This window comes from Bos mutus, chromosome 19 (genome assembly GCF_027580195.1).
Source record: "Bos mutus isolate GX-2022 chromosome 19, NWIPB_WYAK_1.1, whole genome shotgun sequence".
Lineage (NCBI taxonomy): Eukaryota > Metazoa > Chordata > Mammalia > Artiodactyla > Bovidae > Bos > Bos mutus.
In genome coordinates, this window is record NC_091635.1 from 14282225 (window position 1) to 14306313 (window position 24089).

The 24089-nt window shown below is 48.3% G+C and overlaps 1 protein-coding gene across 6 annotated transcripts in view; it reads left to right on the forward strand.

The window, feature by feature from the left end:
- DNAH2 (dynein axonemal heavy chain 2) overlaps positions 1-24089 on the forward strand; it is a 108195-nt gene that overhangs the window by 38296 nt on the left and 45810 nt on the right. For all 6 annotated transcript variants that reach the window (XR_011467942.1, XR_011467943.1, XM_070389410.1 and 3 more), the window contains exons 15-41: positions 1184-1330; positions 2114-2270; positions 2526-2765; positions 3060-3248; positions 3444-3591; positions 4225-4417; positions 7079-7279; positions 7388-7544; positions 7852-8026; positions 8413-8576; positions 10096-10257; positions 10359-10462; positions 11439-11595; positions 11736-11818; positions 11908-12088; positions 12760-12898; positions 15380-15597; positions 15815-15916; positions 16241-16366; positions 16670-16780; positions 17079-17267; positions 17673-17776; positions 17876-18065; positions 18588-18768; positions 19763-19890; positions 20233-20385; positions 21015-21140. Coding sequence is in view for 4 of the 6 variants with exons in the window: in XM_070389410.1 (XP_070245511.1) it covers positions 1184-1330; positions 2114-2270; positions 2526-2765; positions 3060-3248; positions 3444-3591; positions 4225-4417; positions 7079-7279; positions 7388-7544; positions 7852-8026; positions 8413-8576; positions 10096-10257; positions 10359-10462; positions 11439-11595; positions 11736-11818; positions 11908-12088; positions 12760-12898; positions 15380-15597; positions 15815-15916; positions 16241-16366; positions 16670-16780; positions 17079-17267; positions 17673-17776; positions 17876-18065; positions 18588-18768; positions 19763-19890; positions 20233-20385; positions 21015-21140 (4225 nt within the window). In the remaining 2 variants the exon portion in view is untranslated. The remainder of the gene's footprint in view (positions 1-1183; positions 1331-2113; positions 2271-2525; positions 2766-3059; positions 3249-3443; positions 3592-4224; positions 4418-7078; positions 7280-7387; positions 7545-7851; positions 8027-8412; positions 8577-10095; positions 10258-10358; positions 10463-11438; positions 11596-11735; positions 11819-11907; positions 12089-12759; positions 12899-15379; positions 15598-15814; positions 15917-16240; positions 16367-16669; positions 16781-17078; positions 17268-17672; positions 17777-17875; positions 18066-18587; positions 18769-19762; positions 19891-20232; positions 20386-21014; positions 21141-24089) is intronic.

Consider the following 24089-nt stretch of genomic DNA (forward strand, 5'->3'; position numbering starts at 1 on the left):
CGGACATGAGTTTGAGTAAACTCCGGGAGTTGGTGATGGACAGGGAGGCCTGGCGTGTTGCGGTCCATGGGGTTGCAAAGAGTTGGACACGACTGAGCAACTGAACTGAACTGACTCCCACCTTTTATGCAAGGAGAGGCAGAGACCAGTGTTCTGCGACCCTTGGTTGTCTGATTGTATTTCAGGGACCGGGGCTGGAAAGCTGATTGGCAGCTCTGCTGAGCAGGAAGGGGGGGCTTCTCAACTGCAGGCCTGTCTGGATGGGCTGTTTCCTGGCAACTCCAGAGGTCATCACCCTCGGCACATTTCCATTTAGGCTGGTCTGAGGTCACAGAAAACCATCTCTCAAACTCTTTTCCGGAGGATATAGGTCCTGGTGCCAGAGACTGGTGTCTGGGTGGAAAGGGGAAGTGGGGGTCTTAACATTCATGTGTACGTGGTGACTCACCGCCCTGCTTTCAGTGGGTTACTCTCTCCTACAACTGGGCCTGGGGTCCCCAGTCCAGGGACCCTCTGTTTGTCTCTGCACTGCTTCCCCAGACAAGAAGCCTTCAGTCTTAGGCTGGGGCGAGGAGGGGCAGCTTGCTTAACTCCGCAGAGTAGGGCCGCTTCCTAAACTTTCAGCTATTCTGCTTGTTTTAGTCCCACCATCACGCCTTTCCGGAGATCCTTGGAGCTACGGGCCCCCCGAGCCTTGGGAGGGGGTTCTTAGCCATCTCCGCCACCAGCTGAGGACTCTTCTTCTGCTCCTTATCCATCTGCTCTTCCACCTTTCAAATGTTTTCAGTTACTATCTCCTTGTATTTGTGGGTTTATGCCTTAAACAAATGAAACATTCTTTACTGTTGTTTTAGTGGTTTGGGGAGAGGAGCAAAAGTCAGTGGGTCCAGTTGCCTTCTTTACCCGGAGGTTCTGCTTCATTTATTTTATCTATTTACTTAGCTGCGCTGGGTCTTAGTTGCAGCATGTGGCATCCAGTTCCCTGACCAGGGATTGAACCCAGGCCCCCTGCATGGGGAGTGCAGAGTCTTAGCCACTGGACCACCAAAGAAACCCCTCTGCTTCACTTCTTACTTTTAAATGTCTCCATGCTCCCCAACTCCATACCTCTCGAACTGGTGTTGGTTCTGGCTTGCGCCCTTGCACAGCCACCTCAGAGGCTCTGCCTGTGTTTCTCCGCAAGGACCCTGTCGATCCTCTTTGTGGAGATCGACTACTGGGAGCGGTTACTGTTCGAGACACCCCATTACGTGGTGAATGTGGCTGAACGTGCCGAGGACCTGCGCATTCTTCAAGAAAACCTGCTGCTCGTCGCTCGGGACTATAACAGGTGGGGCCCACTCCTCACTGAAGCCCTCCTGCATGCCACTTCCTGCCCTCTCTTTGTCTTTTATCTGCCCCATGATATTGTCCATTTCCTACAGTACACATCCTTCATATTTTGTCCATCTCAAAAAAAAAAAAGGTTTCCTGTTCTCTCTCATGTGGCCCTACAATTATTCCTGTCCCTTGTCTTCTATCTTTAGAGTACAGAGAAAAACAACAGGTCCCCTCCCACCCCATCAGGCACTTGGACCATGTATACTGTTGGCCTGAGTCACTTCTTTGGGAAGGAAGTTGATGGCATTAGGTTTATGGGCCCATATCAACATAAGGTTGTTTGAACCAAGATGGCCCTCCTCTTAATCCCATTAGCACTCATCTCTGAAGTGAGGCTTTGCTTGAAATTGGGTACCTTTCTCAGGCCATTTCAAGTGCAAAGAGATGGGACCAGCAGTCTTGTTTAGGTGTCTAGAACTGTGCTGTCCAATACAGTAGCCACTAGATGCATGTGGTTTTTTTCTATTTAAGTTAATTGAAATTAAATAAAAGTTTAAAATTCAGTTACTCATTTGCACAGGCCACAGTTCAAGTGCCCCACAGCCACATGTGGCTAGTGGCTGCCATACTGGGCAGCACAAATGTCAAAACATTTCCACCATCACAGAAAGTTGTATTGGAAAGTCCTTGCCTAGAATCATGAACTTTCAGATTTTCCACCAAGTGTCCTGGTGTGGAGATGAGGTCTTTCTGAGCTCATCCCCATTAGCTACTGGCCTTCTCTTACTCGCAGGATCATTGCCATGCTGTCCCCAGATGAGCAGGCCCTGTTCAAAGAACGTATCCGGTTCCTGGATAAGAAGATCCACCCTGGGCTCAAGAAGCTGCACTGGGCCTTGAAGGGGGCCAGTGCTTTTTTCATCACAGAGTGCCGCATACATGCCAGCAAGGTAGGCTGTGGTCATTAGACCCTAAAGGTCTGCAAGGCTGACTGAAAAGCTGACATGTGGGTACTTAATACCCCAGTCTCAGGTAGTGGCAGAGAGACCAGGGGAATTGTGTGAAAGAAATGAAGTGTGTTTAGTGAAGGACTTTTCTTTTTTTTTTTAATTGTCAGTAACTCTAGCTAGAGAATAGATGGAAGGATGGAATTAGGCCCAGAGGATCTGTTCCCAAACTCCCCCATGGGTGTGGTCTGACTCCAGGTGCAGACGATCGTGAATGAGTTCAAGGCGTCCACTCTGACCATCGGCTGGCGAGCCCAAGAGATATCAGAGACACTGCTGGTGCGCATCAGCGGCAAACGGGTGTACAGGGACCTGGAATTTGAGGAGGACCAAAGAGAGCATAGGGCAGCCATGCAACAGAAATTGATGAGCCTGCATCAGGATGTGGTGGCCATCATGACCAACTCCTATGAAGTCTTCAAGAATGACGGCCCCGAGGTAAGGGTCCTGTGGCCAGGGCTTTGTGGGTGAGCAGATCCCCAGTCCCCCCAGCCCCATCAGAACCTTCTCTTGATCGTCCCCCTCCCTCCCACCCTGATTCTGTGTATGCCTGTCAGACATCCCACTCTAGCCTTGGATTCACCCAACCTTCAGCTTTTCAGCCTCTTCCTTCAGGACTTTATATCTGCCTTTCTATTAAAACAACTTGTTGCCCTCCCTGTTGGCTGGTTCTCCTTTCCCAGGGCCTGCCCTGTTTTGCCTGAGGGATTCTCTTCCCCACTCTTCCCACAGATTCAGCAGCAGTGGATGCTGTACACGATTCGGCTGGACCGCATGATGGAGGATGCCTTGAGGCTGAACGTGAAGTGGTCTCTGTTGGAACTGTCCAAGGCCATCAATGGGGATGGCAAGACTACCCCCAACCCACTCTTCCGAGTGCTTGTCATTTTGAAGAATGATCTTCAGGGAGGTGTGGCCCAGGTGGGTGGGAACCACTTTGCCCCAAACATCTGAAACCATCACACTTTGTCAGTTTCCGTTAATCCTTAGACTTGGCCCTAGGCTTTGGCTTTGTCCTACAGCCTCCAGGCCTGGTTCTGAGGTGTCCAGCCTGCCTAGTCCTGAACTCACCTCCTCCAGAGCCTGTGCTGAGCCCTCTCCCTGGTGCTCCCACAGGTGGAGTTCTCACCCACTCTGCAGACCTTGGCAAGTGTGGTCAATGACATCGGCAGCCACCTCTTCTCCACCATCTCCGTCTTCCGCCACCTCCCCGAAATTCTCATCAAGCGCAAGTTTCAGCGTGAGCCCATCCACACCATCGTGGGTGAGTAGGCGTCCAGTGCAGGGGTATCAAAAGCCTAGGACCAGATGAGGGAACTCCCTGGCAGTCCAGTGGTTAAGACGCTGCACGCGCTTCCAGTGCAGGAAGCGTGGGTTTGATCCCTTGTTGCAGAACTAGGATCCCACATGCCACATGCTGTGACCAAAAAAAGAAATTAATTGGAAACAAAAACCAAGCCCTAGGACCATGTGGAGCTAGGAGGAGAGACCAGGGCTGTTTCTAGACATACCTGGCCAGTTGTCTCCATGGATTTTGAAAACCCAGGTCAAGGTGCTGGATTGGGGAAGGGAAACAGGACACAGACAGGGGACAAAATTAGGTGACTGATGCTCAAGGGGTTTGGAGTTTGGGGTGAGGAGACCCAGAAGGAATTGTTTGGGTAACAGGGCTGGGATGTAAGAGGCCTGGATACCAACACATGAGACATCTGAATCCCCCAGAACAGAGTCATTCTTTTACGTTCTGCTTCCTCCTTCATTTTCTACTACTCACATTTGAGTGTGTTTCTTTGGGGAAGTGATGTTGGAGGGGAGACTCTGGGGCAGTAGCCAGGGGCTGGGCTGGAGCTTGAGTCAGGGTGGAGGTTAGTGAGAAGTATTTTGCTGGGTCTTGAAGAGCGGGATGAGGACATCAAGAAGATCCAGGCCCAGATCAGCAGCGGCATGACCAACAATGCAAGCCTGCTGCAGAACTACCTCAAGACCTGGGACATGTACCGAGAGATCTGGGAGATCAACAAGGACTCCTTCATCCGCCGATACCAGCGCCTCAACCCGCCTGTCTCTTCCTTTGATGCTGACATTGCCCGGTAAGGAGCTGTGAGGATCATAGGAGGGGGTCTGGCCTGGAGACCGAGGGGTGGGGAGGAAATGAGAAGAAAGGCACTGGACCTTTGTTTCTTAAGGAGGTAGGGATCCAATGAGAGCTGGGAAAAAAAGAAACGTCAATTAGATTTTTTTCCCACCAATCTCTCTGCTGAAGCACCACGTCAGCAATTTAGAGTTTCCATCAGTCTTCTCAAAAGAGCATATTAATAATGATTTATTATTATATGCTTAAAATTTATAAATGAGTCTAGAACGTTCTGTCATAGTCAGTTCATTTCAGTTCAGTTGCTCAGTCATGTCCGACTCTTTGCGACTCCATGGACCGCAGCATGCCAGGCCTCCCTGTCCATCACCAACTGCCAGAGTCTACCCAAACCCATGTCCATTGAGTCGGTGATGCCATCCAACCATCTCATCCTCTGTCATCCCCTTCTCCTCTTGCCCTCAATCTTTCCCAGCATCAGGGTCTTTTCAAATGAGTCAGCTCTTTGCATCAGGTGGCCAAAGTATTGGAGTTTCAGCTTCAACATCAGTCCTGCCAATGAAGACTCAGGACTGATCTCCTTTAGGACTGACTGGTTGGATCTTGCAGTCCAAAGGACTCTCAAGAGTCTTCTCCAACACCACAGTTCAAAAGCATCAATTCTTTGGCACTCAGCTTTCTTTATAGTCCAACTCTCACAGCCATACATGACTACTGGAAAAACCATAGCCTTGACTAGACGGACCTTTGTTGGCAAAGTAATGTCTCTGCTTTTTAATATGCTGTCTAAACCTAGACAGTATAACTTTCCTTCCAAGGAGTAAGCATCTTTTAATTTCATGGGTACAGTCACCATCTGCAGTGACTTTGGAGCCCCCCAAAATAAAGTCTGTCACTGTTTCCCCATCTATTTGCCATGAAGTAATGGGACCAGATGCCATGATCTTTGTTTTCTGAATGTTGAGCTTTAAGCCAACTTTTTGACTCTCTTCTTTCACTTTCATCAAGAGACTCTTTACAGTAAACTTTTTTAAAAAAAATACTTAAAAATCTTTCTGTCATCCCAGAACTCTATGTACACCTGTACAAATTCACACATTGTCATTCATATAATTAGAGTCTTAAGAAGTTAAGTTAATATGGAATCCATTTCTCACTTATGTTTGAGAGCATCATTAGAGTTTATGGCTTTTAGAAAGTAAAATATGCATGTGGTTAGTAACTTAAAAACCCTATAAAGCAATTATCCTCCAATTATAAGTAAATTAATTTAAAAAAACCCTAAAGAGATGTCAAATTAAAAATAAAAGACTTTTTACCGAAAAATAAAAAAGATTTAAGGGAAAAGTTGCTCTTGTGGGGAGTACCATAGGATCCCACTGGAAGAAGAGAGATGTTAAGGATCTGAAAGGTAAGAGATGTGAACAGTTTCATTTTAAAAGTGCAGACAGGAGTTAAATTGAAGAAGATTCTATTTTTAAAAATTATTTATTTAATTTACTTATTTTGGGCTTCACCAAATGGGCTTCAGCACATGGGCTTTCTCTTGTTTTGGTATGTGGGCTTAGTTGCTCCACAGCACATGTGATCTTAGTTCCCTGACCAGGGATTGAACCCACATCGCCTGCACTGGAAGGCAGGTTCTTAACTACTGAACCACCAGGGAAGTCCCTGAAGAAGATTCTTAAATTCTGATCTGAACCCTCATCTCTTTGTCCTCTCGTTATTCATTCATTTGTTCAAAAACCACCATTGTTTTATGGGTCATGAAGAATAAAAAAAAAGAGCAAGTTTTTTCCTCCCAAGGGCTCTAGTGCAGTGGGAAAGACACAAATATTGCTGACAGAGCAGTGGCTGTGGAGTCTTGAGGAATGTTGAAATCCCGTCTCCACCATTTACCAGCCGTATAATCTTAGGTCGGTTCCTCTCATTCTCTGGGCCTCAGTTTTCTGTGAAATCGGTGTTGTACTATCAACCACAAAGGTTGTGAGGTTATTAAGTACACGTGGAAGCACCGTGTGAACTCTGAAGCCTGCAGGGGCTAACATGCTCATTGCTCTTGTATCGGCTTCCCTGTGATCAGCGCTGTGGGTGAGGCATGCAAGGTCCTGGGCGGTTCAGTGGAAGGAGAGAGAATGTCCAACTTGGGAATGTTAGAAGAGGAAGGACGTGGTTGAAAGGAGTGACTTTGGGGCTGGCCTTTTTGGAATGGGTAGGATGCCAGCAGGCAGAGATGGGCAGGGAGAGCGTGTTCACCAAATAGTGAGCATCCAGGAAGGAAGTCAGCGGGGGGCATTACGTACAGCGGCCACCATCATCCTCTCCACAGCCTCACGGGGTGGGTTCTCTTCTCATTGCCATGTTACAGATGAGGAGACTGAGGCTCGGAGCCGTTAAGTAACCTGCCTGAGGGCACAGAGCTAGTGAGCAGGACTGTGTGAACTCAGCCTAGATCTCTGTGCCTTGAAATCAGACCAAGGAGTCTGAAAGCAGTGGAGGGAAAAGGACACCATCACAGCAGTTTGCCCCGGGCAGGTTGAAGTGGGGAACATCCGGGGGCAGAAGGATGCTGGGTGGGCGGAAAATGCCACCCAGTCAGGGCATCGGGCACGTCTGCCAAGGAAAAGCCGTCCTAGCAGGGATGTGTGGGCCCTTTCAGCTACACAGAGGTGGCTAATAATGTGCAGAAGGAGGAGACCGTCCTGAACATCCAGTTTGTGCTCCTGGACTGCTCGCACCTCAAGTTCTCTCTGGTGCAGCACTGCAACGAGTGGCAGAACAAATTCACGACCCTGCTCAAGGAGATGGCGGCCAGGCGGCTTCTGGAGCTGCACACCTACCTGGAGGAGAACTCGGAGAAGTATGTGGACGGGCCATCGGTGGGTGGGGGCACACTGGCTCAGGCCACCAGTTGGGGAGAGTAGGCCTGGCCTTCCCACCCACCCTCTCTCCCTTCCCCTGCCTGCAGAATCAGCCGCCCTCCCCAGACCCTGGAGGAACTGGGGGTCAGTTTGCAACTTATGGAGACCCTGCAGCACGAACTGCCCACCATGGAAACCCAGATCCCTCCCATTCACGAGCAATTTGCCATCCTTGAGAAGTACGAAGTGCCAGTCCAGGACGATGTGAGTTCCAGCGGCCCATCCTAGCCCCAGGCCCTTGGCTGTCAGGAGGGAGAGCAGAGAAGTGAGTGGGGGAGAAGGCGCAAGGCCCCAGAGACTCTGAGAGCCAAAGTTAATTTGTGTGCTCTTTCGGGTCAGCTGGAGGATTTCTGTCAGGCCCAGCAACTGTTCAATCTCTTTGGGCCTTGTTGCCCAAGAGCTTGGAACTTGGCCACAGACTCTGGTCTAGAGGATTGGAAAAGAGTTCTTCTGGGAGTTGGTGGGACAGGAAGAGCTCTGTGGGCTACCCTCCCCTTTGTGATGTCCCCAGGTGCTGGAAATGCTGGACAGTCTCGGTGGGGAATGGGTTGCCTTCCAGCAAACACTGCTGGACAGTGAACAGATGCTGAAGAAACACAAGGAGAAGTTCAAGACAGGCCTCATTCACTCAGCTGACGACTTCAAGAAGAAAGCACACAATCTTCTGGAAGAATTTGAAGGCAAAGGTACGCTTCTCGCAACCTTTCCTTCTGCTTTTCCCTTGTCTTGACCCAGTCTTTCAAAGTGTGGGTCCCAGGAAAGTGCCAAACAACGGAAAGAGCCAGGGACTGCTGTCAGTGATACACCTGTTGTCACTGAGTTTTGGCTGGAAGGCAGCAGCCCTGCTCACGTCTCCAGTTTTCTTACACCAGCTTTTCATCTCACTCATTACTGACTCTCCAGCCACAGTTAGTTTCAATGCATTCTTTTCAACGGGTCCCCTCTTGTTTTCCGTGTCTTGTGGGAAGAGAGAAGTGAGATTTATACACAAAGAGGTAGGTGAGCCACAATGGCCTTTCAGAGGACCTTGGCCTTAAGTGAGAATCTGAACCTCACCTTGGACACCCCACAGGCCCCTTCACCAGCAATGTGGGGCACCAGGCAGCCCTGGAGCAGATCGCCCACGTGCGGGCCATGCTGAACGCCATGCGGGAGGAAGAAAACCTCCTCCGTGCCAACCTGGGCATCTTCAAGATTGAGCAGCCAGCCTCCAAGGACCTGCAGAACCTGGAGAAGGTGGTGTGCCTAGCAAGGCCCTCATGGTGACCCAGGAGAGGGGGTAGGGGGCAGGAGAAGGGGTCCCATGGGCCTCAAAAAACACCTGGGACCAGGAAGATGGGTGCACGAGAAGCTTTTTTAAAAAATAGAGGTAAAACTCGGGTAGCAAAAGAGCCATTTTACAATGAACAGTTGAGTGGCATTCAGTACATTCACGATGTTGTACAGCCATCACTTATAATTCTACTATATTTTCATCACCCCCCAGAGAAAGGCTTTAGCAATCATACCCCACCCCGTTCCCTCTCCCCCAGCCCCTGTAGACCACTAATCTATTTTCTATGTACAGTTGACCCTTTAACAACACTGGGTTTGAACAGATAAGGCCCGCCTATACATGGATGTCTTACAGTAGTAAGTACTGTAATACTACACGCTGTGCGGTTGAATCCACAGCTGGGAAACTGTGGCTGTAGATAAACTGCAGATATGGAGGGCGGACTATAAGTTACACACAAATTTTCCACTGCATAGAGGGTTGGTGTCCCTCACCCTTATGGTTTTTAATGGTCAGCTGAACATGGATTTTTCCTATTCTGTATATTCCGTATACATGGAAGCATGCAATATGTGACTTTTGTGTATGGCTTCTTACATTTGTCTAATATTTTCAAGGATCATCCATGCTGCAGCATGGGTCAGTATCTCGTTCCTTTTTATGGGTGAATAATATTCCATTGTATGGATATACCACATTTGTTTATCCATTAACCTGTCAATGGGCATTTGGGTTGTTTCCACTTTTTAGCTACTGTAAGGAGTGCTACTCTGACTATGCCTGTACTTGGCGTATGTTTGAGTTCCCATTTCCAATTCCTGTGGGTATGGACATAGGAGTGGACTTGCTGATCACATGGTAACTCTGTGTTTAACTTTTTGAGGAACCTCCAAGCTGTTTTCCACAGCAACTGCACCATTTTATGCTCCCCCAGCAGCATACAAGGGTTCCTATTTCTCCACATCCTTGTCAACACTTCTCCCTTTATTTTTGGCCCTAGTCATTCTGGTGGGTGTGAAATATCTCCCTGTGGTTTTGATTTGCATGTCCCTACTGACTAATGAACTTCCCTGGTGGCTCAGACGGTAAAGCGTCTGTCTACAATGCGGGAGACCCTGGTTCGATCCCTGGGTCGGGAAGATCCCCTGGAGAAGGAAATGGCAATCCACTCCAGTACTATTGCCTGGAAAATCCCATGGACACAGGAGCCTGGTAGACTACAGTCCATGGGGTCACAAAGAGTCGGACATGACTGAGCAACTTCACTTCACTGACTAATGGCATTGAGGATCTTTTCAAGTGCTTGTTCCTTGAGGCTCTCTTAAAGCAAGAGAGTGGGGAAAAAAGTGTGAACTGAGGAGGAGGCAACTCTGTTTTGCCGGGAGGGAAGATCTCCTGAGGATGAGAGGAGGCATTTGTCAGGGAGAAGGAGGGTGGGAGTTGCCTGACTCTGTCACCCGTCTGGTCTGGGCCCCAAAGGAGCTGGACGCGCTGCAGCAAGTCTGGGAAATCACCCGAGACTGGGAGGAAAACTGGAACCAGTGGAAGGTGGGCCGGTTCCTGACCCTGCAGACAGAGGCCATGGAGACTATGGCCCATGGGCTGTTTCGCCGCCTCACTAGACTGGCCAAAGAGTACAAGGTGTGTGAGGCGAGGGTGGAGGGCCTCGGGCAGGAGACTGAGGAAGGCGGGCTGTGCTGGAAAGGAGGGCAGGTCTCCTGATGTCTTTTGCTTTTGCTCAGGACCGAAACTGGGAAATTATTGAAACCACTCGCTCCAAAATAGAGCAGTTCAAGAGGACCATGCCGCTCATCTCGGACCTGCGAAACCCTGCCCTTCGAGAGCGGTGAGGCTGCCCCTCACACCCTGGTCTGTCCTGGCCTGGTTCTCCCGGTTGTTCCCTCCATCGCGTTCCCACCTCGCTCTGCTCTTCTGCCCACCAACACACACCCTGAAGGAGGCTTCCCAAGAGCCCATTGCCTTCCCCTGTCACACTGTTCTGGGTTCTCTGGCCTTCTTGGCTCTTTCCCCTCTGTCTCCTTTCAATTTATGTTGTCTATCATAGGTCTACTTTATGTCTTCTGTCCCACAAAAGCCTGAATTTTGTAGTCCAAATCTAACATTTGTCCTTTAGGGTTTTTACTTTTGTGCCTTAAGAGGCCCTCGCAATCCCAGAGCTGTCAATGCAGTATCTCCGTACTCTCTTCGCATACTTTATAATTTTGCTTCTCAAGTTTAATTCTTTTAATGCATCTGGAACTTATCATGTTATAGAGGAGGATTTTGAAACTGTTGAGGCTAGCATAGACTATTTCATATGTGGTGTTTTAATAATTGTATATCCATTTAGGAGTAAATAGTTTTACTTCTTTTATATTGCCTCTAGCATGATGTTTTTGGCAGCGCTTCACTAATATCTATTATACGATAAAGTATAACCTAACCACTTTATTTGCTTAAGTTATTTAACCTCGCTAAGCCTCAATTTCTTCACCTATAAATGGAATAACATTTATAGAGTGACCACGAAAATGAAATGCCTCATGTAGAGCACTTGGCCCAGCACCTCATCTCTAGTAAACCTGCGATCATCCATCTGAACTCCTTTTCTAGAGTCAGCAGCTCAATCTCTGTATTCCCCACAGTGCCTAAAACGGGATCTTAGAGCCTATTTAGGAAATATCTGTTGAATCTCGGATTAATAAAGGCACGGAATCATAACATCCCAATGGAAGAAAGCTAGGGAGCAATGCTCACACTTCCTGGTAGGCCTTGCTGACTTTTTGTCCCCAGCTGATCTGACCTTTTGTCCCCGGCTACAGGCACTGGGATCAGGTCAGGGATGAGGTCCAACGTGAGTTTGATCAGGAATCAGAAAGCTTCACCTTGGAGCAGATCGTGGAGCTTGGGATGGATCAGCATGTAGAGAAAATTGGGGAGATCTCTGCCTCAGCCACCAAAGAGCTGGCTATAGAACTGGTATGACAGAGTCCTCTCCCATACTCCCCTGTTTCCTCAGCTTTCTGGAGCAAAGGCTTCCAGCTTTTCATGATCCAAGGGTCCTTCCCAGCTCCTGTTACCCTTGGGGACTAAATACCTGATTGATATGTCCCCCACAGGCGTTACAGAACATTGCCAAGACCTGGGATGTGATTCAGCTTGACATAGTGCCCTACAAGGATAAGGGCCATCACCGACTCAGGTGGACAAGGCTGTGGGGCCTGGGCTGCGGAGTGGGGACCAGGTTTGGCAGGTGGGGATAGACTATGATTCTGATACTTTTCACCCCAGAGGGACAGAAGAAGTATTCCAGGCCCTGGAAGATAACCAGGTGGCTCTGTCTACCATGAAGGCATCTCGCTTTGTCAAGGCCTTTGAGAAAGATGTGGACCACTGGGAGCGCTGCCTCTCCCTCATCTTGGAAGTGATTGAGATGGTGCTCACAGTGCAGCGTCAGTGGATGTACCTCGAGGTTAGGATCACCACCTGAGCTCTCCCTATATCCTGTTTTGGCTCCTTTCTTTGCAGAGGATCTAGATAGTTGCCCTATTATCAGCTCCATTGTCCCACCTCTAAAGCCACTTTTCATCTAGGACCTAAGCATCTGACCCTGAGCTCTTACCTCTCATCTTCAGCTTCCTCCTTGAAAAGCCTTTGTTCTCCTTCCATTTTTCTTCTTGAACCCATATACCTGGCCTCCCAATCCCAAGTTTGGTTCTAGAACCTAGACATCCCTTTGGTTCTTTTTTTATTTTTATTTTTAATTTTACTTATTTATTTATTTTTGGCTGTGCTGAGTTGTCACTGCTGCATGGGCTGCTCTCTCGTTGTGGTGCTCAGGCTTCTCATTGCAGCAGCTTCTCTTACTGTAGAGCACAGACTCTAGGGCACTTGGGCTCAATAGTCATGGCTCCCTGGCTCAGTCACTCGGTGGCATGTGGGATCTTCCCAGACCAGGGACCGAACTCGTGTCTCCTGTGTTGGCAGGTGGATTCTTTACCACTGAGCCACCAGGGACCCCCTCACCCTTTGGTTCTGATGCTTCTTCTCTTTCATTGATTGTCTCTCCTGGTCTAAGCACAGAGAGCAGAGAGTGGAGAGGGTATGGGAAACAGCCTCTCACACCCTTTATTGGCCCTTCAGAACATCTTCCTGGGAGAGGACATCCGGAAGCAGCTGCCCAATGAATCAGGCTTATTCGACCAAGTCAATGGCAACTGGAAGGCCATTATGGACCGGGTGAACAAGGACCCCAATGCTCTCCGGAGCACCCACTATCCAGGTCTGAGCCCTGACACAGCCTCGGCGGGTGCTCTGTGTGTGTGAGGTCATGGCCACGTGCTTCATGTTTTTTTTAAGTTTTAAAAAGAATTTTATTTATTTTTGGCCATGCTAGGTCTTCATTATTGCATGGCTTTTCTCTAGTTGTGGGGAGCAGGGGCTACTTTCCTGTTGTGTAGCATAGGCTGTAGGCGCAAGGGCTTAGTAGCTGTGGCTCCCTGGCTCTAGAGCACAGGCTCAGTAGTTGTGGCGAAGGGGCTTAGTTGCCCCTTGGCTTGTGGGATCTTACTGGATCAGGGATCAAACCCATCTCTCCTGCATTGGCAGGTGGATTCTTTACCACTGAGCCACCACGGAGGCCCCACATGCTTCATTTACTGAAAGACTGACCATTGTACCCAATTGTCCTAAGCATTACATAGTAGTTCTGTAGATTAAACTCAACACATATTTGAGCAGAGTACAGTAGAGCAGTGAAGAGGATGAAAAATGGAATGAGACAGACTTGAGTTCAAAATCCTGCCTTCCTGATTGCATGCCTTCAGGCAGCTTGTTTCCTCCATCCTGCAGCTTCCTTGCCTGTAGTATATGTGTGTGTGTGTCAGGGGCGGGGAGTGTATTTTATTTTACCTTTTATTTTGGCCCTGCCAGAGGGAAGATGTAGGATCTTAGTTCCCCAACCAGGGATCAAACCCGTGGCCCCAACATTGGGAGTGTGGAGTCTTAAGTACTGGGCTGCCAGGGAATTCCCACAGTGAGGGGTTAATGATAGCTATTTCTTGGGGTCTTTGTGAGGATAATAAAGGAGTGTGTAGCACTCAGTGCAGTGTCTAGCATAAAGGTAGTGCTGTTATTAGCACTGTGTCTCAAAAAACTCTGATTAAGGAATCACTCTTCTTCTCTATGTGGTTCATTCAATCAGATGATGTAGGTAAATGAGATAATGCAGATAAAGCACTTATCCCATTAAATGGCACAGAGAAAATCTTTGGTTACTAGGCGCTATTGTTATTACCTTGACTTTAATTGGTTTGTTATTAATAGAACTAGTCTTTAATGTAGACACTTTGGTAGACATGGGGATTGGGTAAGGAGATGGGGGGAGATGTACGCATACATGGTGAGGTCTGGTTATTTGTGGTCAACAGGGGTAAAGAACCAGAAAGTCAGGTTGGGCAATGGATGCGCGGGTAGATAGCCTGAGAAGAGTTTTGGCAGGGGATACGGAGGACCTGTTTATTTGCCTGGGCCAATCTAACAATTGAAAAATTTTCCCAAGAACCTTAACTCTACACAAAAACACTTTATTTCAATTACTCTGATAATATATAAATATTAGGATGTGCAAAATTGAGTGAGAACTTGAATTTTTATTAATAATATTTGAGATAATTGACATAATTACATTTTAGAAGAATGTATACTGCTACTGTTAAGTCAATGTATAAGCAGAGCCATGAAAACAACACTCTTTCTTGGTTGAACACACAGAAAAAACCCATGTTGTCTATGGCTACCAGGTCTCCTTGTGGTCTCCAGGGGCTTCTCAGGTGGTCATTCAAAGGCTCTAATGGCTTGTAGACCCTGTCCTAGAAGGCCTGAGGGTCACCTTGGAGTTCAGACTCTAGGGCATCCATAGTTTCTTCATAAAGCTAGAAACTGGAAGACCAGGGGATAAGCCAATCAAAATCTAACTCTGGGAGGAAACTAACATTATTGAGAACCTATAGATGTGAACACAGTTTATTTTATATCTTGAATTATTCTTTGAGGTGGATCTTATTACTATTTTACAAAGAGGTAAAACCTCCCTGAGGTTAACTGACATGCTAATTAATGAAAGACCCACATCTGCCTCCCAGTCAGGTGCATTTATTTTTTTGTACCATGTAGCTTGCAGACTTAGCAGCAGCAGCTTGCAGATCTTACTTCCATGACCAGGGGTTAAACCTGTGCCCCCTGCCATGGAAGCTCAGTGTATTAACCACTGGATTTCCAGGGAATTTCCTCTAGTACTCTTTTCACTCTATCACGAGGAACACCGGCAGTCCCAGTGATGGTGGACCTTTTTCATTGTGCACATGTGATGTGTATTTAAATCTAATGATTTAACTTGCTGAATTGTTTATGGGCAGAACAAGTCTCTCACTTTCAGAAGCTCTTGGGATGACTGGCAGAGTCCCCACTTCTTTGGTGGAAAGAGACTGATGGGATATGTAGTTATATTAATGGAATCACATATGCATAATTAATTATAATGTATAATATGTACCATAGTGTATAATGAACACTTAATAATGAGTTCATGAGGAGGATGGGAAAAGAGTGATTAGGGGACACTTCTCTGCTTCCAAAAACCATATGGCAGTCTGCACCCCAGCATTCACGAGCTGGCAGAGTGGGTATGGTTGGAGGCTCCATATCTACTCAGGGCAATGGTAAAAGGGCCATGACCAATGTCACTCACTGTTCTCCTCCCCAGGCCTCCTGGACACGTTGATAGAAATGAACACAATCCTTGAAGACATCCAGAAGTCCCTGGATATGTATTTAGAGACCAAGCGCCATATTTTCCCCCGCTTCTACTTCTTGTCCAATGATGACCTCCTGGAGATTCTGGGCCAGTCCCGCAATCCGGAGGCTGTGCAGCCACACCTCAAAAAATGCTTTGACAATATTAAACTGCTGAGAATGCAGAAGGTTCGTGGAAGTGGCCACGACGGGCAGGAGGGTGGGGGAGGGATGGTGACATCAGTGAGTTCATGGCCTCCGAGGAGACCATGCCCCTCCAAGAGGAGGGGGATAGTAATGATTCTGGGCATCTGGGACAGAATTTTCTAGAACTGGTAATATAGAGGGGGAGGTGGGAGGAGCAGAAATAACCCCCAAAGGGCTCAACAGCTTCCTGCTTCTGCAGGTTGGGGGACCCGGCAGCAAATGGGAAGCGTTGGGAATGTTCTCGGGTGACGGTGAATACATCGATTTCCTCCACCCAGTGCTTCTGGAAGGGCCTGTGGAGGTGAGCTGTGGCCAGGGACTAAGAAGAAAGCTCGTTCTTCTAACTTTGCTGGCTCTATAAGGAGAGACCATCTCTGTGAAGGGGCCTTAGTCACTTTGTGCCTCCCACCTGCCATGCCTAAAACTCTAACCTCCACCATGCTCTCCTGAAAGACCATCTGACCCCGGTCTCCATCCCCCTCAGGGATTTGAGCCAGCCGCTACCCAGCTTCCGCTTTTCTCTAGGGCCCCAGAGCCCCGGGGTCCTCCTTCCCAATCACCTTTGCTCTGGGCACTCTTTACTCTGGCCCCAAGGCCCAGCCATCCTGTTCTCGCCTCCCCCCAGTCCTGGCTTGGCGATGTGGAGCGGACCATGAGGGTGACCCTCCGGGACCTTCTCCGGAACTGTCGCCTGGCCCTCAAGAAATTTCTCAACAAGAGGGACAAGTGGGTGAAGGAGTGGGCTGGCCAGGTGAGCTGGGGTCAGTAGAAATGAGGGAACAAGGAGGATGGAGCCACAAGGGAGCAGCCAGTGTAAAGACAGAGTCTAGAGTCACCCAAAAGGCAGGTGTCCTGCCCCCTGTCCTGGGCTGTGACCCAGAAGCCTGCATGCTGGACTCTTAGCTCCTAACTTAGGCCCATGTCCACCCTCCAGAACAGGTCAAGCGTATTGAGAGGGGAAGCACCTGGTCCCGAATGAGCCAGGATATGGGAGCTGGGCTGTGTGGGTGGCCAGGAATGGGCCTTTGGAATAGAGCCTCCATACGTGCCCCAGATGGTGATCACCGCCAGTCAGATCCAGTGGACAGCCGACGTTACCAAGTGCCTGCTGACAGCTAAGGAGCGGGCAGACAAGAAGATCCTCAAGGTCATGAAGAAAAAGCAGGTGGGGAAACACTACCAGAATGACAAGGGCCTGGCGTCAGAGCTGGAAGGAGGGGCTGATCAATTGGAGTGAGAATTAGCAATGAGCTGGTGGGAAGGGGTCAGAATGGGGTGCATTATGGGAGATGTCCAGCGAGGAGAGGTCAGGTGGGTCAGAAGTATGTCTCCCTGGGCTGAAGTTGAGGGTCAGGAACTGCAGTGGCGGTGGGGTCAGCATCAAAGCTGGAAGAACGAGGCTGGGACAAAAGCGATTAGGGTTTGGTGGCTCAGCCCACCTTCTCCGCTGCCTCATTCCACAGGTGTCAATACTGAATAAGTACTCTGAGGCCATCAGGGGGAACCTGACCAAGATCATGCGCCTTAAAATTGTGGCCCTGGTGACTATAGAAGTCCACGCCCGGGATGTGCTGGAGAAGCTTTATAAGAGTGGCCTCATGGATGTCAGCTCCTTCGACTGGCTCAGCCAACTGCGCTTCTACTGGGAGAAGGTGCAAAGGGCCAGCTTCCCATTCTCGTACCCTAAACCCGATACTGACGCTTTGATGAAATTCATGTTCTCTAAAGAGTAATATCTCAGCCCAGCCCTCAGTCCTCTCCCATCACCCTAATCCAGCTGGTAACTCTCTCTTGGATCTGCCACATCAGGAATGGCAAGAGCCATGTTTCCAGGGAATACCCACTCTAAGTGTTCCTTAATCAGCAGCTGCTGCCATGGACTGGGCTAGACACGTGCAGTGCAATTGCCAGTTTCCATCTGAGCTGTATACCCATTCCTCCTTCCAACTCTAAACGGAGCCCCCAGTCTTCTCCCTGATGCTTCCAGCCCCCCTCTCAGCCACAGCCCTGACTCTCCCTCCATGCCCACCTCTCTCTTACTCTGCCCTGTTTCCCAGGATCTCGATGACTGTATGATCCGTCAGACCAACACACAGTTCCAGTATGGTTATGAGTACCTGGGTAACTCTGGCCGGCTCGTCATCACCCCCCTAACGGACAGGTCGGCCGTGGGGAATGAATAGGGTGCTTGGGGTGGGGCCAGTGAATGCTGAGCCAAGGCTTCTAGGAGTCTGGCCTGAATCCTGTCCTCCACTCACAGGTGTTACATGACACTGACCACGGCCCTGCACCTGCATCGAGGTGGATCCCCCAAAGGTCCTGCGGGCACAGGGAAGACTGAGACGGTCAAGGACCTGGGCAAGGCCCTCGGCATATACGTTATCGTGGTCAACTGCTCCGAGGGCCTGGACTATAAGTCCATGGGCCGGATGTACTCAGGCCTGGCTCAGGTCAGCATCCTGCCAGCCTGGCCAGGAGGCCCCCTCCATATCTTTTAGTTTCAGAAAATCAGCTGAAGCCCAGATCTGGTTCAGTGCCCTGTAACTGATGACACTGCATCACCTCAGTTAGGTCTTACAACTGGGGAAGTCCCTGCGTTTCCCTGAGCTTCACTTTGCTTATTTGCAAAATCAGAAGGTTATGTAAGGATTCAGTAAGAGAACTAGTGCATGCTGGGGGCGCTCAACACCCACAAGTTTCCTACCCTGCTCTCTTTCCTACCCATGACTCTCAGGCATTCTCCTAGATCCTTCCTGTCTGATGGAAAGTTTTGGCCAGAAACTACAAAACTACAATAGCCCCTTCTCACACACACGCACACATGCACACTTGCACACATTCATTTTAGAGGCCGCTGTTCCTAGCCAAACGCTTCAGGGGGAGGATAGGTTAGTCACAGTTTCTAGTTTTTCCCAGTCCGGGGTCACTTGTCTTCCTCCCAGCAACTCTGCCCCTCCTCCCCCCAACTACAGACGGGTGCCTGGGGCTGCTTTGATGAATTTAACCGCATCAATGTGGAGGTGCTGTCGGTGGTGGCCCAGCAGATCCTGTCCATCCTCTCTGCCCTGGCTGCCGGCCTCACCCGCTTCTATTTCGAGGGCTTTGAAATCAATCTGGTGTGGTCCTGTGGGATCTTCATCACCATGAACCCTGGTAAGGGCCTGGGAGTAGAGTAGATGGGGCTCCTGGGGGCAAATGTCTGTGCATCTTCCCTCTTCCCCACCCCAGGCCAGTGCATTTAGCCAAGTGCAATGCTGCTAAAGGCAACAAAGTGTGAGAAAAGGATGAACACATGCATTTCTAGGAGAAGGGGAAGCAACTTTACTGTCTTTCCTAAAGGGATTAGTGTTGGCTCGGGTGCATAGATGTCATCCTAGTCTTTCAAGGTACTTAGCTTTTTTCTTCTGTTGAACTAGCTCCTAGAGTTCTGGTCTATCTGCCATCCCTTTTGCCAGATGAGAGAACCTCCCTGAAGTGCAGGGCCTAGGGTCTCTCATCACTGTTGCCTAGGAACAGCTCTGTGGGTAGGATCTAGGAGAAAACAGGAAAGGGCTTCCGCACTAAAAGAATCAGATAAACAGCTGTGATTTCTATTAGCACCGAGTGAGTTATATTGGGTCAGCCGCATTCTATTAGCACCGAGTGAGTTATATTGGGTCAGCCACAAAGTTCATTCAGGTTTTTCCATAACATCTTAATGAATAAACCTGAACAAACTTCTTGGCCCACCCAATCCATGAAACTTGGAGAGAGGGGAACAAGACAGCTCTGTAATTTGAGTCTGAAGCAGGGCCTTGTGGCAAGTAAGGAAAGGGCCAGGGGTAGGAAAGAAGAGCAGAGAGGTGTAGGAAAAGCCAGGGCCGAGATGAGAGAGGAAGAGATCTTGGAGTTGAAGCTGGGGAGAGGGCTCAGGATGAAGCAGAGAATGGGGAGAATGGGATTGATGGGGAAGTAGGTCTTTGGGAAGCAGTGTCCCCTGGAGAAGGGAATGGCTACCCACTCCAGTATTGTTGCCTGAGAATCCACGGACAGAGGAGCCTGAGAGGGTTTCAGAGTTCATAGGGTTTCAAAGAGTTGGACACGACTGAGCGATCAACACTTTTGCTTACTCTTTCATGGATTCTGAATACGTGGTGCTGTTTTCCAGGCTATGCTGGGCGCACAGAGCTTCCTGACAATCTTAAATCCATGTTCCGGCCAATTGCCATGGTAGTGCCCGACTCTACACTTATTGCAGAAATCATTCTTTTTGGGGAAGGCTTTGGCAACTGCAAGGTATTCTGATTATCTCTTGTCTCCAATACTTTATTTCTCATCCATGATTACCCTCTGGGCCCAAGAAACCCCCCTCCCCCAAAGTCCTCACAATCATTTTATCCTACAAGAAATGTACCCGACTCTCAGTAGGATATGGGGGCAGGAGAAGCCAGAGGAGAGAGGTCTTCCCTCTATGACACCACTGGTCCTTGATGGCACAATTCACAAGATCTTCCCATCCTTTGTCCCCCAGTTGCTTCATGCCCAGGCACCCACCTTCTTGTATCTGTAACTGTCCCTACACGAAGCAGAGGGATTTATGGGGAAATGGATGGTTCCTTCCTCTGTTTTGGCCTCCAGGTTCTGGCCAAGAAGGTGTACACGCTTTACTCGCTGGCTGTGCAGCAGCTCTCCAGACAAGACCACTATGACTTCGGCCTGCGTGCCCTCACCTCCCTCCTGCGCTATGCTGGCAAAAAGCGCCGCCTGCAGCCCGACCTGTCTGATGAAGAGGTAGACTGAGGACGCCGTCTTGACCCTTAACCACCACCATCACTGGTCCTCTGCAGCTTCACTGGAGTTTTTCACATCCTTACTTTCCCTCAATCAGTTTTCCCACTCTTCCAGCCCTCCTTGGTGTTGCCCAAGTTCCACCTGTCCTGTTGCTCAAGACTAGCTTGGGTGTATCCATTGTTCTTCTTTCTTATTGATTTATTTTTGGCTGTGCTGGCTCTTCATTGCTGCATACGAGCTTTCCCTAGTTGTGGTGAGTGGGAGCTATTCTTTGTTGCCATGCATGGGCTTCTCATTGTGGTGGCTTCACTTGTTGTGGAGCACGGTCTTTACATGCCTGGGCTTCAGTAGTTGCACTCGGGTTCAGTAGTTCTGACTCCCAGCCTCTAGAATGGGGGCTCCAGTAGTTGTGGTCCTTAGGCTTAGTTGCTCCATGTCCTGTGGTATCTTTCCAGACTAGGGATCAGATGCATGTCCTCTGCAATGGCAGGCAGACTCTGGTTCACTGTACCACCAGGGAAGTCCTCCCTTGTTCTTAGCTCCGGCTTCTCACCCCTCTAGAGAGGAAAGGCCTAATGAAGAGCTGGGCCCTGGCTCCTCCAGCCTGAGTCTCTGTCTTTCCCCTCCAGGTTCTGCTGCTCTCAATGAGAGATATGAATATTGCCAAGCTGACTTCCGTCGACGTGCCCCTCTTCAATGCCATCGTGCAAGATCTGTTCCCCAGCATCGAGCTGCCGGTCATTGACTACGGCAAGGTATTTGATCCCCAAGACTCTCCCTGACCTCTTGTGTGAATGTGGATCCTGTGGTGTCCTGGGAACAAGACACCTGGCTTCCAGGCCTTGTTCTGCCCTTCGCTGGCTATCCATTCAACTGGCTATGACTTTGAGCAAGATGGTTACCCTTTCTTTGGGCTACTTTATCTATAAAGTGGGACTCCCTGGTGGTTAGTGAATGACACAAATGTACTCCAACACTCTACATTCTCCCCTCAACTCCCCAGGCCCCAACTCACCTGCTCAAGGACTTTTACTCATCAGTTCCTTGACTTCATGGAGATCTCTGGTCCACTGGCCTTTCTACTTTATACCCGTCGGCCCTCTTCTGTCTCTGCCTCTCTCCTCTTTCAGGGAGTTTTGAGGAGAGACTGCTAGGAGCTGTTTGATAAGGGAGAAGGGTGGAATGGAAAGGGCCAGGGGAGGAGAATTCTAGAATGTGTAGGAATTTTCTTCTCTGGCAATATGGCAGTTTAGATATCCTGAGTGATCCTTTCCATTGAAACCACTAAAATGCTGTATAAAAACATAAAAACACACCTTTTAAAATGTATTGCTAAACCGGCAAGAAAGAAAGAATTCTGGGATGAGGAGGGGAAGTAAAAGCAGGGAGGCAAGTGAATTAATTGCAAAGCTGGCTTTCTCCCTGAAAGGTTTTGTTGAACGTAAGACACTGAGCAAAGGAGATAAAGCAGCTCGGGTTTTGAGGTGTAACAGAAAACCCAGTCGTGCATAGACTTTGGCCCACAAGGGAAAACACCTTCAGTAAGTGGGAAAGTGAGAAACCCACCACTGAGGAGGGTCCATACAGTAAAGAAACTTGCTTGTCACGACCACTGGCAGTGAGAGGAATGGGCGGAATCTCCTTTGAGACTTCCTAACCTTGAGTCAGCCCTCACATGGCTTCTGGTCATCATGTATTTTACTGTGTACTCCCCCCAGATCTCAAATTTAGAATTTAATTTGAAGTATTTCCAGGTTGTTAGTGTCTCCCCCAAGCGACTGGCAGAAACAAATGCAAATTATTTCTAGAAGAATGAAACTTCAACTTAAAAGCCCAAAGAAGTCTCGTAAAAGCCTAAGAAAATGAGCAACTTCTGGTCAAAAATCACAAAACAAACAAGGAAACAAGATATCATGAAGGGAAGCCAGAGAACAACAAAACAGTGCAATCAGACCCACAAAGACTACAGATATGGACAATAATCAGCACAGAATTCTAAAAGTACCTACATTTAGTGTGTTTAAAGAAATAAGAGAGAAGTTTGAAACTGTGATCCAGGAACAAGATACTTCTAAACAGAGTAGACTTGAAAAGAACCAATAGAATTGCTACAAATGAAAAAATATACTTGAAATTTAAAAAACCCAACAACCTCATTATATTCAGAGAGGACTTCTAAGTAAAAAGGTGGATTAAAAACAATTTTGTTTCCTTTTGAAAACCTGCTGCAACTACTCTGAAGGGATGTTTTTTTAAAAAAGGCATCTATACCAGGAAGGATGGGGTGAATGAGAGAGGTGATAACAACAGAAGTATAGACATAGGAAATAAATGAATCAAGTAGTGACTTGTGTTGTGACTCTCAGCAAACCTGAGAAGCTGGAAGTAGGGAGAATTGTTAAGTAGGAAGTAGGTGTTGGGGGTGCTAGTCCTCAGTCACTTAGTCGTGTCTGACTCTGCAATCCTGTGGACTGTGGACTGTGGACTGTAGCCTGCCTGTGGACTGAGCTACAAGGGAAGCCCAAGAATAGTGGAGTGGGTAGCCTATCTTTCTGTCCATGGGATTTCCCTGGCAAGAGTACTGGAGTGGGTTGCCATGCACTCCTCCAGGGGGTCTTCCTGGCCCAGGGATTGAACACATGTTTCCTGCATTGCAGGTGGACTCTTTACCGCTGAGCCACCGAGTAAAGGAATTAGACTTGTGGAAGCCCAAGAATACTGGAGTGGGTAGCCTGTTCCTTCTCCAAGGGGATCTTCCTGACCCAGGAATTGAACCAGGGTCTCCTTCTTTGCAGGCAGATTCTTTACCAACTGAGCTATCAGGGAAGCCCACTGATTAAAGGGGATGTAGCTAAAATAAGAAGGATTGGAGGCAAACTGTCTCGGGAGCAGGTCTCCCCTTCTCTGTGTCCCTGGATGGCTGTCCCTTTCCCACTTTGGCAGAAGACTAGAGGGTAAAAATAGTAGGTCTCTGGTTTGGGGGACACAAAATATAGTTGAGGAAAGGAGAAAACCCTGTTAAAAATGGAGATTAAGAAACTTTCCTGGTGATCCAGTGGCTAAGACTCTGCACTCCCAATGCAGGGGGTTGGGGTTCAATCCCTGGTCAGGGAGCTAGATCCCACATACCACAACCAATGAGCCAGTGTGCTGCAACAAGACATGGCTCAGCCAAGTAGATAAATTTTTTTTTTAATTAAAAAAAAAAAACTTGGGGTATGATGCTTAATACACATACACACACATAAATACACACAAACATGATAATACAACTAATTCTCAGACAGTGGAAGGAAGTAGTAGAAGTGAGGCCTGTTAGTGTATTTGAGAGATACGAGTAAAATGCTGCATATGTTTGAAATTATTTGGTTCCATTGGCTGTGTATTTTAAAAGGTCACACTCTTCTGGGACCCACATGTGTCATGGTTCTATAAGCATTCGTTTATTTATTTATTTATTTTTTCGTTTATTTTTTATTTAAAAAAACACTTTATTGAAGCCTAGTTGATTTACAGTGTTGTGTTTCAGGTGTACAGCAAAGTGATTCAGTTTTATATATATGTAAATCCACATATATATGTGTAATATAATTATAATAATTTATTTATATATAATAATTATATACATACATACATATAAGCCCAGGACCAGATGGCTTCACAGCTGAATTATACCAAAAATTTAGAGAAGAGCTAACACCTAT